At 53.6% G+C, this 13,534-nt stretch overlaps 1 protein-coding gene across 2 annotated transcripts in view; it reads left to right on the top strand.

Annotated features, from left to right (window-relative positions):
• CHST15 (carbohydrate sulfotransferase 15) overlaps positions 1-13,534 on the top strand; it is a 68,768-nt gene that overhangs the window by 34,362 nt on the left and 20,872 nt on the right. For both annotated transcript variants that reach the window (XM_037051144.1, XM_037051146.1), the window contains exons 2-5: positions 4,855-5,894; positions 6,570-6,909; positions 8,759-8,905; positions 11,842-11,998. In XM_037051144.1, coding sequence (XP_036907039.1) covers positions 5,124-5,894; positions 6,570-6,909; positions 8,759-8,905; positions 11,842-11,998 — 1,415 coding nt within the window. In that variant the 5' untranslated portion in view covers positions 4,855-5,123. The remainder of the gene's footprint in view (positions 1-4,854; positions 5,895-6,569; positions 6,910-8,758; positions 8,906-11,841; positions 11,999-13,534) is intronic.

Below are 13,534 nucleotides of genomic sequence, written 5' to 3'. Positions count from 1 at the left end.
AGAATAAGGCTTTGTGTTTTAGTAAAGGTTAATTAAGATCCATCAATTTTTTTCCTTTAAAACATTAAAGTAAAATAATGTTATTAGTGCTATTTTCCTCTCTACTCCCAGAGGGCAGATGTAAATGTTCTACCTAAATGAAGCTATTTATTTAAATCCGTCTAGATTTCTTCTGAAGTTTAATACATCTTTCTCCTGCTGTATCAGCTTATAGCTACAATAATTTAATAAGGTTTTTCCTAGGGTGAAATTGGGTGCCCTTTATCGATCTTACAACGAGGGGGCATTCAATTACTTAATCTACGGTGGTATTTCTGCATCTCTCAATTACGATTTTGTTATAAATGGCTTGCTAATGATGCTTGGGGTGCATAGGTTAATGGGGGCATCCCAGCCAGGGCCAGGGAATTGAATGCTTTCTATTTTGGGCCCGGATATCTGATCTCCCACGGTGGTGCCGAGTTCCCACGCTTATAGTCTGTATCCCCAGGGCCCGGCATGGAGCCCCAGGCTGGCGGCAAGCCCCCTGAAATGTATACCTGAGTTCTTGGGTTTAATACCTGAATGGGAGTGCCGGGAGTCCTGCCTAATCCGAGGCCGCGGGCACCAGAACATGGGCATTCCAGACAGACGAAGTGCCAGGGGCAGGTGTGGCTCAGTTTCTAAGACCCCACAACCTGAGGGGCAGGTTCTGAAGGACTGTTCTTGGGATAGTTTGTGGCCAAGGAAAAGGCCAGGTCAGGATCTTTCCTACAGCAGAGTCCCATTAATGGGACTGATTTTTCTTTGCTGGGATATGTTAGGAGTTACACATATTGCAAAGACCCTTTGGAGGAATATGCAGTGTGCTTCCCTTTTGCTCTTGGACACACCCCAGTCCTGACTCTGGCCGTTCCAGACCCTCCCTGCAGAGTCTGACCCCTGCTTCCCCTCCCATTGGGGTCTTCTGTCCTGCCTGCCCTGTAGCCCAGGGGTCTGCCTGATCTTTGGTCAGTCCCCAAAGCTTCCATCTCCAGATTCTGTCCTGCATGGGGTGTTTACTTCTGCGTCTGGCTTCGTCGTTGTCATTCAGATGTCCCTTCCTAACCTAGGTCTTTCTGGCCATCCTGTCTCCTGCCCCTCTAAGGTGCCTGCTCCCAGTGGGGAGAAGGTCAAGGATGCTGCTCAATGTCCCACAGCCCCCAGGACAGTCCCTACTGGTGAAGAAACACCAGCCCTCGTGAGGCACTGAGAACCTTCATGCAAACGGCTTGCTCGTATCCACTTGCCTTTTAATTTTCTTCTTAACCTCCCTTGGCATCTAGGTGACGATCTTACTTGTTGTGACTTTTCTGCTGTCTCCAGTCCCAACTGCCGGAGATATGAGCTCCAGGTGGGAAGAGGGCTGCCCATCTGGGTCACACCTGCACCACCCTGGGTGTCGGACCAGGGTTGGCTCTGTTCTTGCAAGGGTGCCTGGCCATGGGTTCACCTGGGCACCTGGCTGTTTCTAATGGATGTTACCAAGATGTATTTTATATACTATACACTGGCCACACGTTTTGGTAAAACTTGAAAAAGTTAGATAGTTAGACTCTTTTCTCAAAGAGGGTCCCCCCTGCCCTGGGGTGTTTCCTGGCCCCGGCAAGTTCTCCAGCCCCTCCCCCCCCAGATTCCAGCAGGGTGTCCTGCCATCCTGTCCAATTCCACTCCGGCGCTAACCACCGGGAGTCAAGGCAGAGCCCCCAGCTTTGCAGCTCTGTCCCCTGAGGCTGCCTCCACTTCAGGTGCCAGCTGCAAGTTCTGGGTCCCCAGGCCACCCACACTTCTGTCTGACTCGGCAGCACATTCAGAGGTCCCCCTGACGTGCTCCTCAGAATCCATAATTTGCTAGAACAATGCACAGGACTCCAGAAAGTACCTTCCTTCTTATGACCAGTTTGTTATAAAGGACGCAACTTCGGAGGAGCTGACGGGAGGGACGCACAGGGGAAGGGGTGCAGGGAGGGGTCCTCGACGTCCATGGCCTCGCTGGGGGCCCCTCTCAGCACCTCCATTTTCACCACCTTGCACGCTCTCCAAGTTCTGTCATTTAGGGAGTTTTGGGGGGGTTCTGTTGTGTAGATGTGATGATTAAATCTTTGACATTGATGACTAACTCAGCTTGCAGTTTCTCTCCTCTCTTTGGGGGCTTGGAGAGGCCGGGCTGAAAGTTCTAAGTTTCTGAACAAGGCTCGGTCTTCTGGCGACCACTCCCATCCTGAAGCCCTCTGGGGGCCCCCCAAGAATCACTTCATTAGCACAAATTCAAGTGTGTTGAAAGGGATTTATTATGAATAATAATCTATCACTCAGGACATTGCGAGTGTTTTTAGAAGTAGGGTGTGAGAAACAAAAACCAAATATTAATTTTTTGTATTATGTTACCCACCCCCTGCCCCAGCTTGTATGGCTTCCGGGCCTCCCAGACCTGGGTTGGCATCTTCAGCAGTGCCCTGGACACAGCAGGCCTTCCGAAGGGATCTGGTGAACAAAGGAGTGAACAAACGAATAAGTGATCAATCAATCCTTGGGCACTGAGAGTTTGTTTGTTTTTGAAGGCCCCTAAGTCACCTAGAATTGTCTCCCCAGTTCTCGGCTCCCCTTCTTATACTTACGCAGCGAGACGTGGAGTGGGCGGGAGCAGTCCGCCCAGGGGACAAACGCCCTGCCCACGCCCCAGCAACGTGCTGTCGACTCGGTCCACTTCTCCGGCTACCCAGAGGTTTATTTATCTACTTGGCTTGTAACGAGAAGCCTTTGTTCTTGATCGGGAATGTTTTGCCCATTCTGTTGGGTCCAGATATTGTACATTCTTGTCTCAGAGCTTCAAAGGCCGCGTTTCCTTTAAAGAAGAAGAAATTAATTAGGCCTGAGTCAGCCAGAGAGACAGACAGTGGGAACTCGCTCCCCCCACCTGAGACCCTGGCCGGAGCCTTGTCCTCGGCGTGTGAGACAATGTTTTCTTGGCTCAGTTGATGGGGTTGCCGAGTCAGGGAGCTTGCCCTTTTGTTCCTTTGGTTTGGAAGGATCGTTTGTACCCAGAGAGAAGAGGTCAGGGGTGGCTGACAAGTTCGAAGCAGAGCTTGGTGCTCCCAGGGGTGAGGGGGCGGTGGGGCCTGAGATGTCGCCGGGCTCCAGGGCAGCTTGCTCCGCAGCCCCCACACCTCTGCCCCTCTCAGAGCTGTCCGACCCCATCTCGGCCTTCGCTGGCCGGCATCTCTCACACTGGTCCCACAAGACTGCAGTGAGGAATTCCGCGGCTGGTCACGTCTTGGGGGTTCTGTGTCATATAGTTCTCTCCTGTGCATCCACATGGCTTAGGAGCGAGTTAAAGGCCCCGAGAAGCCCTGTTGCAAAGAGGCCTGTAATTTCATCCATTTCACCTTTTCTCCCAGTGATCGAAACACGGAGCACTTAGCAGCGACGTTGTGCAGAGCGCCACGTGGGAGGCGCCAGAGGAAACACTGCTTGGCTATTTCTTGGTCGGTGTGTTTGGATGGAATGTGGGCCTGTGGTCCAAGGGGACTGCACGTTTCTCCTGCTGGGTTCCGATTGGTCAGGCCGGCAGCCAGGATGAGGAGGCTTTGATGCAGGGTTAGTTAATTCCACCTTCTCTGGGGACAGGCCGTGTGTGCAGAGTCGGAGGTGCCGCCTTTGCCCTGGGGTAAGAACTCTACGAAAAGCAGCGTGGCAGGGTCTCCCATTTCGGACCCCATTTCAAGTGTTCTGGGCATTCGCTGGCAATTTAAGAAGCATGATAGGAATAGGCATTCAGGATGCTAGTATTGTTAGGGTTCTCTACCCTTTCAGGGATGCCGAAGAATGGTAGGCTTTAGGCAAACTCTTTACGTGCGCTAATTGCGGACTTTTACGCAGTTATAAGGAAGGGTCTCCTATCCTCGTTTTACTGGAGAGGAAACCAGAGCTCAGAGAGGTTATGTGGCTTGCTGAAGGTCACACAGCTAGTCCGTGCTGGTCTACCACCGGTGGAGACTGAGTGGGTCTCCAGTTTTGTGCGCTCTCTCTCTCTCTCTCTTTCTCTTTCTCATAACATGTGCAAAGAAACATCCTCTGAGTAATAATACATTTTATAACCACAGGATTCTATTAATGGATTTTTAAGAATCATGTTTTTCCCAGGATGATGAAAGTAAAAAATTATTTCAGGGTCTGAAGAGTTATGTCGCACAAGGGAATACTGCACATTGGATTTAATTGCTTAATAACTTAAAGTCAAGTGGTTTTTTATGTGATCCACACTCTACTGGATACTGAAGAGGAGAATCATTTCAGTCCCTCGAAGTTTTCATTAACTTTTGCTTCCTGAGCTGATAATAAAGGTTAGCTCCAGGGAAGGGCATATTGGTGCTGCCGAGGAGCTGGAAAACATTTTTCCTCTGCCTGCTCCCAACCTAACCACCCCCTTCGCAGAGTTTTAGTCGACTCCAAAGCGCCGATATTTCAAATTAATATCTCAAGTTCACAGTCACTGGCCATTGCATGAACCTGAGAATGATTGCAAAGTCCTGCAGCTGGTGGAACCCACTAATTTAGCTGTGTCCAGCAGAGGCATGAGAGGGTTTGAGAACTGGGAAGAATATGAGGTGTTTGACGTGGTGCTGGCGCTGCTGGTGTTGGGGCCACCTTTTCTGGCAGAGATGGAGCCCCGAGGCCAGGCACTGAGGCCTTGAACCCTTCCTTTGCGCTATATAATTTTCTCTGACTAGTTTGTGACCCAGCAGGCTTGGCTCATTCTTAGAAGTTCTCCAATAACCCCTGGGTTATTGCTATTATCAGACAATGGAATAAAAAGTTCTTTTCTTTGTCATTTAGGTAATCTGACATCTGAAAGATTTTTCTGCCCCCGAGGAGGACACATTTCAAGGGAACACAGGATGTGAAAGCGGGTGTCTCCACAGATGGCGGGCCAGCCCCTCCCTCACTGAGAAGACCATGACATTTGCCAATCTCCTGGGGGTTTCCCTCTTCCCCAGCGAGACTTCTTCTACTTCATCTAGTGCCATGGGAAAAACCTGAAGGGACGGGCAGGATTGCCCTCGAGCGTGTGGCTTTTCCCGCGGTCGCAGTGGTGCTGACAGAGCATGACATTGGGAGATCGCTTCCTTCTGCTGTCTGTCAGAGCCGCACCAGAGAACGCCCTTCCTCGTTCTTCCCTGCGTTGGCGCCTGCTCAGTTTTGTATCTGTCGCTGGTGCCTTCACACCACCTTCTTTAAACACAAGACGCCATTCAAGTCTTCCAGCACGGTGTGCGTGCCCCAGAGGCCTCGCCCATGGCTCGCTGGACCAGCCGTCCAAGGCCATTACCATGAGGCACTGCATTAATTGCTGCATACAGTTGTTCCCCGACGACACACACAGACAGCGGGCCGGCTGCCCAGCAGGCCCCCGCCCCGGTCACCAGGAGGGCCCCGTGTACCAAGGAGAAGACAAGATAGTGTTCTGCGTGGACGGGAAGCAGATGAACTTGCTTGCTGTTCTCGAAGTGCGGGCTGAAGGGAGCGAGAGCTGGGGCGGGCTTTTGCGCTTCAGGAAGGGGAAGCGATGCAGCCTCGTCTTTGGACTGATAATAATGACCTTGGTGATGGCCTCTTACATCCTTTCTGGGGCCCACCAAGAGCTTCTGATCTCCTCTCCGTTCCATTACGGACCCTTCTCCAGCAATCCCGGCTGGATGGATGGTGAAAACCCGGCCGAGGCCAGGGAGCCCCATCACCAGCCCTCCGTCAATAACGTGTCCTACACGAAGGACTACCCGAGTGTTAGACTAGTCATCAGCAGCATCGCCGCCCACATCGCCTTCACCACCAGGCAGCTCCCAGACACAGATGATCTCAAAAAGCAGGAGTCACATGTGAGTAGCCTGGGGCTGATCTCTATTGAGGGGCGGGTTCCTCAGCACTGGGTGCTTCCTTTCCTGTCACCATCTTCAGGAACAATTTCTCCAGCATAGCAAGGATAACTCGACACCTTTGTGGACCAGGGTGCACTGGGAGAATGCTGTCTGTTTCCAGTGTTTACAGCAAGAAGGGAACTTGTAGCAGGACAGGGTGCAGCTGGAAGGATGACCCTCCTCCTGATCCCACTGCTGGACTTCTTGTTGGAGACGTCGCTGGGGTGATTAAAGCCGCCTTTGTAGATCACCATCGTCCAGCGTCGACTCCGTCCTAATTAGTGTTTGGGTCTCTGATGGCCATGAAATACACAACCAGTAAAAAAGATTCCTGCTGTTTAATTAGACCGTTGTGTGAGCCTGCGTGTGCCAATGATAAACCATGGTAGAATGAATCTTGATCAAGCTTTTATCTTCCTTCTCTCCAAAGTTTGCTTTTATTTTGGGATGAGAAAAACTATGGTCATTGGCGATTGACCCAGTCTTGCTTGCCATTAGTATTTAGTCACCGTCGGGTGATGCCCCAAGTTCGAACACGGGCGTTGAGTGTCAGAGCTGGACTGGGCGGTGGTCAGAACGTGTTTGGGCTAATTTCTTCCCTCTGGGCGTCTCCCCATTTTTTCTCTCCCGTTGCAGATGTTTTCAGTAATCCCCAATAAATTCCTTCCGAATAGCAAGAGCCCGTGCTGGTATGAGGAGTTCACGGGCAGGAACACCACCGACCCCTACCTGACCAACTCCTACGCTCTCTACTCCAAGCGCTTCCGCTCCACCTTCGACGCGCTGCGCAAGGCCTTCTGGCGCCACCTGTCCCATGCCGCCGGCAGGCACTATCGCCTGCGCTGCCTGCCCGGCTTCTACATCATCGGGCAGCCCAAGTGTGGCACCACCGACCTGTACGACCGCCTCCGGCTGCACCCCGAGGTGAAGTTCTCCGCCATCAAGGAGCCACACTGGTGGACGAGGAAGCGCTTCGGTGCGTGAGAGCGTGGTCCCCACTGCCAGGGGAGGGCTTCCCCCCACCCGTGGGTAGCCCTGGGCTTCCGGCTCCATCACTCGCTCCTGCCTTCTGCTTGCTGAGGTCACTGGGGTTGGGTGGGAGCCGGAGAGAGCCTGCTCTGGGCCAGGCGCTGTGCTGGGGCCCAGGGCCAGGGAGATGAGAAAACCCAGGGACAGGTAGATCAGATCACTCCTTTGCCTGAGGTCCCAGGCAAATACCCAGTGGGCTGGAGCCCAGCTCCCCTCCACCCACAGAGCACTGACGAGTGCCAGCTGTGTGTGGGGCAGGGGGCAGTGTGTAGAGTTGGCAGCGCATCTTATCCCAAAGAGCCTGAGAGCCATGGTGGACGTGGGTCTGGGGCTGTCTGCTCCCAGCTCAGCCTGTGCCATGGGCCTTGCCCTGGGAGGAGACAGTGGAAAGAAAGACTGACGTGTGGGCCAGCTTTCCCTCCCTGCTGGCTCAGCCAAGGGCCTGTCAGTGTGCTGCAGAGCTGCTTTGTGCTTTCTTTTCTCGCACTTGCCCCACCTGTCTTGGGGGCTGGAATGTAAACCACGTGGACACGGTTCCTGGTGCCTCTGCTCACGGCACCCCTCTTTCCCACGGGGCTGACCGTGGACACGTGAACGCAGCCCGGTCTCTGCCCCACCCAGCCGAGCCATCCCTCAGCCCTCGGGTCACTCTTTCCTCTCCTTAACCTTTTTCCTCTGCCAGGAGACAGCTGGTCACTGGAGCTCAGGGAAAACAAATGCCAAAGTCCGCGCAGGCCAGAGGGCGTTTTCCTGGTGGAGGACCGGGTTGTGGAGAAGGGGGCCTTAAAAGTGTCCCTCAGTGAGCCCTGGTTTAGACCTACACTGCATGTGTTTTCAGATAAATGTTTGACTTAACCCTTTTGCTGTTGCTTGGAGTGGACGAAAGTATAAACATGGTTGTTGGCGTTTGGCAGCAGCAGCCGTGGGAGCCAGGGTGTCACATCCGTGCTCTCTGTCCCAGTTCCCCCTTCCCTCCCGAAGACGGGGTTCCCCTGGCAGGGAAGAGGGAAGCCCAGGCTGTGCCTCTGGAATCCGCATCCAGTGTGACCTTGAACCTCTTGTTTTGTCCATGGCCATTCTCTTACACTTCCCATTAACCTTGGTAGCTGTGCTTTAGGACGGTGTGTGTTATGTGGTTAATAAACTTGTGAGTGAAATGTACCCACTTTTAAGGCAGGGGTCAAGTTGAAGCTGCACATGGCTGATGCCAGAATAACTCCTGAGTTCGACCCAAGCTCTGTCCAGGGGCCATCAATACTCCTTATGGTTTGGACAGACCGGCTACTCGATCGCATAGGCCGGGAGAGCAATTTTCAACCTTTGTCATCTCATGGTGCATATAAGCTAATGGCTAAAATTCTGCGGCACAGCAAAAAAAAGATATATTTTGCTGATCTGACAAAAAATAGGTATAATTTGACACACTGTGTGCGTCCTGGAGACCACTGCTGTCCAGACACTGTGGGGTCTTGCCCTGCTCTCGTGTTAACCAGCCCCCAATTCTCGGGCCCTCCAAGCGCACTCGTTTCTCATTCTTGAGCAGCTGTGATGCTCTTTTAGTTGCCTGTTCAGCCTAACTGTGGTGCATGTCATCTCTGAGGCTAATGGGTGAAAAGATAGCAGCCGGTCGCCAACGCCTGATGCCCACCTTTACCTGTTGCCCCTCCTGCGGATGACTGGGCGGAGCCTTGGCTGCTACAGCTAGCCCTTGGGTCCTTCTCGGTCCCTCTCTGGAAGGCCACCAGCCCGGTGGTGGCAGCTTTGCCCCAGTAACTCCTGCTTCTTGGCTCTTGTAGGAATTGTTCGCCTGAGAGACGGGCTGCGGGACCGCTACCCCGTGGAAGATTACCTGGACCTCTTTGACCTGGCCGCACACCAGATCCACCAAGGGCTGCAGGCCGGCTCCGCCAAGGAGCAGGGCAGGACGAGTAGAATCATGATCGGTACGGCCTCCGCAGAGCTCCCTCGGGGCGCCCCTCCCGCGCTGGCCTGGGCCCAGGCCCAGCTCTGCTCTGCCTGCGGGACATGTGCATGACCCCTGCCGAGCATGCACTCCCCACCTGGGTGTCATGCTTACCCTTACATAACACGTTCACTTCCCTTGCATGGCTTCTGTGAAGCAGAAACATCAGTGGACTTTCTAATTCCACGGAGATAAAAAGTGCACCTGAAATGGCTTTTTTTTTTACGTTCCCATTTGTTTGTTTTTATTTTCATTAAGCACACATGCGCCTTTAAATGATAAGCCAATCTAAGTTTGGGTAGGGAATCCTAAGTCAGTGGACCCATGAGTGTGGCTTTGTGAGCCCCGGCTGCCGAAGCCGGTGAAGTCCGAGACGGTCCGTCCTGAGAGACACGCCCTTGCTGACTCGTTGCTGTTAGGAATGCGCAGCCCCGGTCAACCTAATGTCTTTGGACGTCCAAAACGAGGGGATTTGATGAGTAACTGTCCCTTTAATTTGCGAGAATGTTTTATCAAAAGCGCACCTGCTTGCCCTTTGTATTGGGTTCAGCTCAGGAGAAGACGTCTGTCCCTGTGTGCCTCCTGAACGAGACAAATCTCGTGGCCTGTTTGCTTAAACTGGCAGGCAACCAAGTTTTAAACTTTTCCTAAAGCTAGTATATTTTGATTGTCCAAAGTCAGTGAATCCGTTAGCAACTAGGAGGAATTGTATCAACCATTTGAAAGATGGCTTACTTACGACTCTCTTGTCCAAGGTGCCTGAGCTCTGAATTTATTTATTTTTTTAAATTTTAGCTCAAAACCAAGTCCTGGGAGCATTTGAGATCATTCCTCTCTCCACCCTACCCCTGCAATGTACACTGGCTACTGTATTTTTACAAACTGGGAGTCCGTACGCTCCAAACGCCAAGTCTAATTAATATTTCACAGTGACTCCCACCCCCCACACCTCTGGGAAAATCTCATTTTCTTATGAGAAAGCTAGAAATACGCATCCTAGGACCAGGGAAGGGAGACTGAGATAAAGAACGAAAAAGGCAAGCCGCAGTGTAGTTTCCTAATTTCATTCACATCTAGATTTAAGAAGGAAGGATAAAGAACAAATGTGCTGGTCTGATATTTACCCAAAGCCAAGTGCAGCAAGCTTTACAGCCCTGGAGAGGCTGAGGCAGGGCTGGTGTCTGGCCCTGCTGGTGCCGCCAATCTGCTCTGTGCCACTTGCCACGCCCCTCCTTGTGGTCCTCACCTCAGTCTGCACAGCTCTCAAATGGGCTTGTGGGGCCACATCAGTTCTGGGCTCCTCCCAGTCTTGACTGTGGTTCAGCTGTGCCCCAGCTTCCTCTGGGCAGATCCTTGGCAGGACCATAGGGTCTTCCTTCATCTCGGCCCACAGGGCTGGACAGATGGGGCCTCTCCTCAGTGGTCTGGGCTAGTGGCCGAACTCATGAAGGACTCCGGTAGCTGGGTTCTCCAAGGCTGGGGCTCCAGACATGTGTCGAGGTGCCTGCCTCTGCCCTCACGGCCCCTGCTCCGCCCCGTCTGGGTGCACACAGGAGGCTCTGATTGTTTACTGAATTGTCGGTCTTTGTCGAGACTGTGGTTCTGGAGAGGACGGCATTATCTGTCTGGTTTCCCTGATCTATCCCCAATGCCAAGTACAGAGCTGGGCACATATTAGACACCAAATGAATGCTTTCTGGATGGATGGATGGATAGATGGATGGACAGGTGGAGAGACAATAGCTTCTCTGGTTGTAGAACCAGTTCATTTCTGAGACATGACACGGTTTGTGCCAATTTAGTTGGAGATACTTGCCTTGTCCTAATGGCCCCTTATTCACTGTGAGTAGAATTTTCACGTTGCAAATTCCACGTGTTTTTCTGTATTCTTCAGCATTTCCCATAAAAAGGAAAAAGAAAGAGCAGAATAGAAACCCTCCCCTGGATGCGGCTGCACCTCCAAAGCGCCGGAGGGCGCGGCTCAGCCCCTGTGCCACGCTCACCACTGGTCGGGCGAGGCCGAGGCCGCTGGTGCAGGCTTTTCCTGCACGAGTGACTTCGAGATGTGTCATAGAGCCCCGTGCAAAGTGGAAGCGCAGCACATACTTGACTGATTTTCTTTTCTTTCCAAAACTCTGAAGATTATCCTAAAAAAAAAAAGAGGTCAGGGGATCAGTTAAGGGTTCCAAGGGAGAAATGCTGAAACGTCTGTGTCCGGCCTTACCCTGTCCTCAAATATTTGATATGGTCGCCTCCGTTCATGCAGAGCATAGTAAATGGGACTGAGCACTACCTTTTGCTCCCATAGGCTGGGCTGGGTGGGTGTGGCTATGTGGACACGGGAGACACAAGGCCTGGTACTGAGGTGCTGGGAGGAGCCCCCCCTCCCGCCCCCAAGCCTCCCCCTTGTGTCTGGGCGCTCACCTGGGAGACGTCAAGGCCAGATTGACTCGACTGCGCCCGGTTTCCTGATGAGCATCAGCCTCCTCAGCCGCCTCTTCACCCTGATGCTGTTTGAAGAAAACCTTCCAGCACATTCTCAGCAGGCCTTTAAAATGCTGCCCAGCTGTAGGCCATGAGCCAAGTTAAATACCATGAAGTTGGGGGGCCAGGTGCTAGGGGGGCGTTGTGGGTGTGTCCTGGAGAGGGGAGCGAGAGGGGGTGTGCCCAGCATTGCCTGCGCCACCTTGATTCCACCTTGATTTCCCGAGGGAGACCCTTGTGGAGGGGGTGTCACTGTGGTGGTGGGCAGGGCCGGGTCTCAGCCTTAGCATCCCAGAGACCAGGCTGCTGGCCGCAGACCAGCTCTCGCCCTCCTGGCCGTGTCAGGGGAAGGCCTCAGAGCCAGGGCTGCCCCAGCGCCCTGTGTGAGCCCAGCACTGGGCACTGCTGATCCCTGGTGTCTTCTGTTTCCAGGGGAGGCCAGCGCCTCCACCATGTGGGACAACAACGCCTGGACCTTCTTCTACGACAACAGCACGGACGGTGAGCCCCCCTTCCTGACGCAGGACTTCATCCACGCCTTTCAGCCGGACGCCAAGCTGATCGTCATGCTCAGGGACCCCGTGGAGAGGTGAGCGTTGAGATGTGCATGCGTTTCTGGCGTAGTTTCTAGGGGTGGGGGTGGGGGGGGCAGGGGAAGAAGGGTGGTTTTCAAAGAACAGTCTCCCTTCTCAACACAAAGAAGATTGTGCTTCTCTCTCTCTCTCTTTTTAAGTAAACAAGCTTAACTTTCAATGTTAGTGCTATTTCCTATGTAAATATTATTCTTGGGGCAATCTTCGCTGTGTCTAAACAAATTGTAGATTGCTTTCTTGGCCATTCTGACCCTGGTCCCTGGTCTTTAGCCTCTGGCCCCTCCGAGTGGGGAGATGGGGGGGAGAGACGGGGGGGCACTGTCAGGAAATGAGAAAGGCCCCTGGAATCTGCGGGGTTTAACCCCTTGTCTCCCAACTCGATGGGTGCCTCTGTCCTGTGGGCTCCGAGTGGGCGGGCAACAGCTTTCCCGGAGAGACCCAAAGGAAGGCAAATGACAGGCAGAGCTGCAGCGTTGTAAGGACCGGCGGTGGCCCAGTGTGGATGAGGCACAGCAGGGGTGATATTGAACAGTGTGGGGGTGGCCTGGTCGGCGCCGGGGGAGCGTAAATCATGAGTGACACCTGTGGGGACAACAGACTCGCGGGGCTGCCAGGACCTTCGAGTTGTGTTGTTTCATGTTGCTTGACCAACTCCACCGAAGACGGCTCTGTGTCCCCACCCGGGATGGCTGGTCCAGCTCGGGACAGCTCTGGGGGAGTGTGCTTCCCATTTAGGGGCGAGTCTGTCTTTGGAGGGTCTGCGTGTGGGACCTGTTTCTTCCTGACTGAGCTCCGCCAGCCTCATCTAGCCGTTCTGAGACAGGACACCTGCCAGAGACTGACCGCAGTGGCCGTGCCCTCTGTGCCTGTATTTTCCTGGTTACCTCTTGTCGAGGTTGAACTGTGCCCCTCCCAAAAGAAAGGTTGGGCTTCTAGCCTCTCACCCCTGGATGTATGAATATGCCCTTGTTTGGAAGTCCGCGATCTTTACAGGTGGACTTGGTTGAGATGAGGTCCCCCTGGATTAGCGTGGGCCCCTAACCCAGTGACTGGGGCCCTTAAGAAGAAGAGGGGACACAGATGCACGTAGAAAAGACGGCGGTGTGATGAACGTGTCGGACTGCAGTGATTCAGCTACAAGCCAAGGAGTGCCGAGGGAGGGCCGCCAGCAGGCACCGGGAGCTGGGGGAGGGGCACCGCACAGAGCAGTGGACTGTGGCTGGACGCCCACAGGGGAGCCAGCCCCGCCCACACCCGGTTTTGGACTCCTGGCCCTCGGAACGGGGAGAACCAGCCCCTGTGGTGGTGAGCCACCTGTTCGTGGTGATCTGCAGCAGCGGCCCTCGGGCACAAATGCAGCCCTGATGCCCTCCAAGGGGGCACATGTTCCTGGTCCCATGTCCGTGCCCATGGTGACAGAAGACCTGTTGGTTGTGGGAGTTTTAGAAAATGCACTGGAAAACTGTCTTTGAAAACACCTGTGCTCTGCGCCAGGATTGCCACTGTTGCTGCGTGCTGGACTTTCGTCCGGG

Source organism: Sturnira hondurensis, unplaced genomic scaffold (genome assembly GCF_014824575.4).
Source record: "Sturnira hondurensis isolate 20B ecotype Veracruz unplaced genomic scaffold, ASM1482457v3 Scaffold0007208, whole genome shotgun sequence".
Lineage (NCBI taxonomy): Eukaryota > Metazoa > Chordata > Mammalia > Chiroptera > Phyllostomidae > Sturnira > Sturnira hondurensis.
This window is presented reverse-complemented; position numbering and strand designations above follow the sequence as displayed.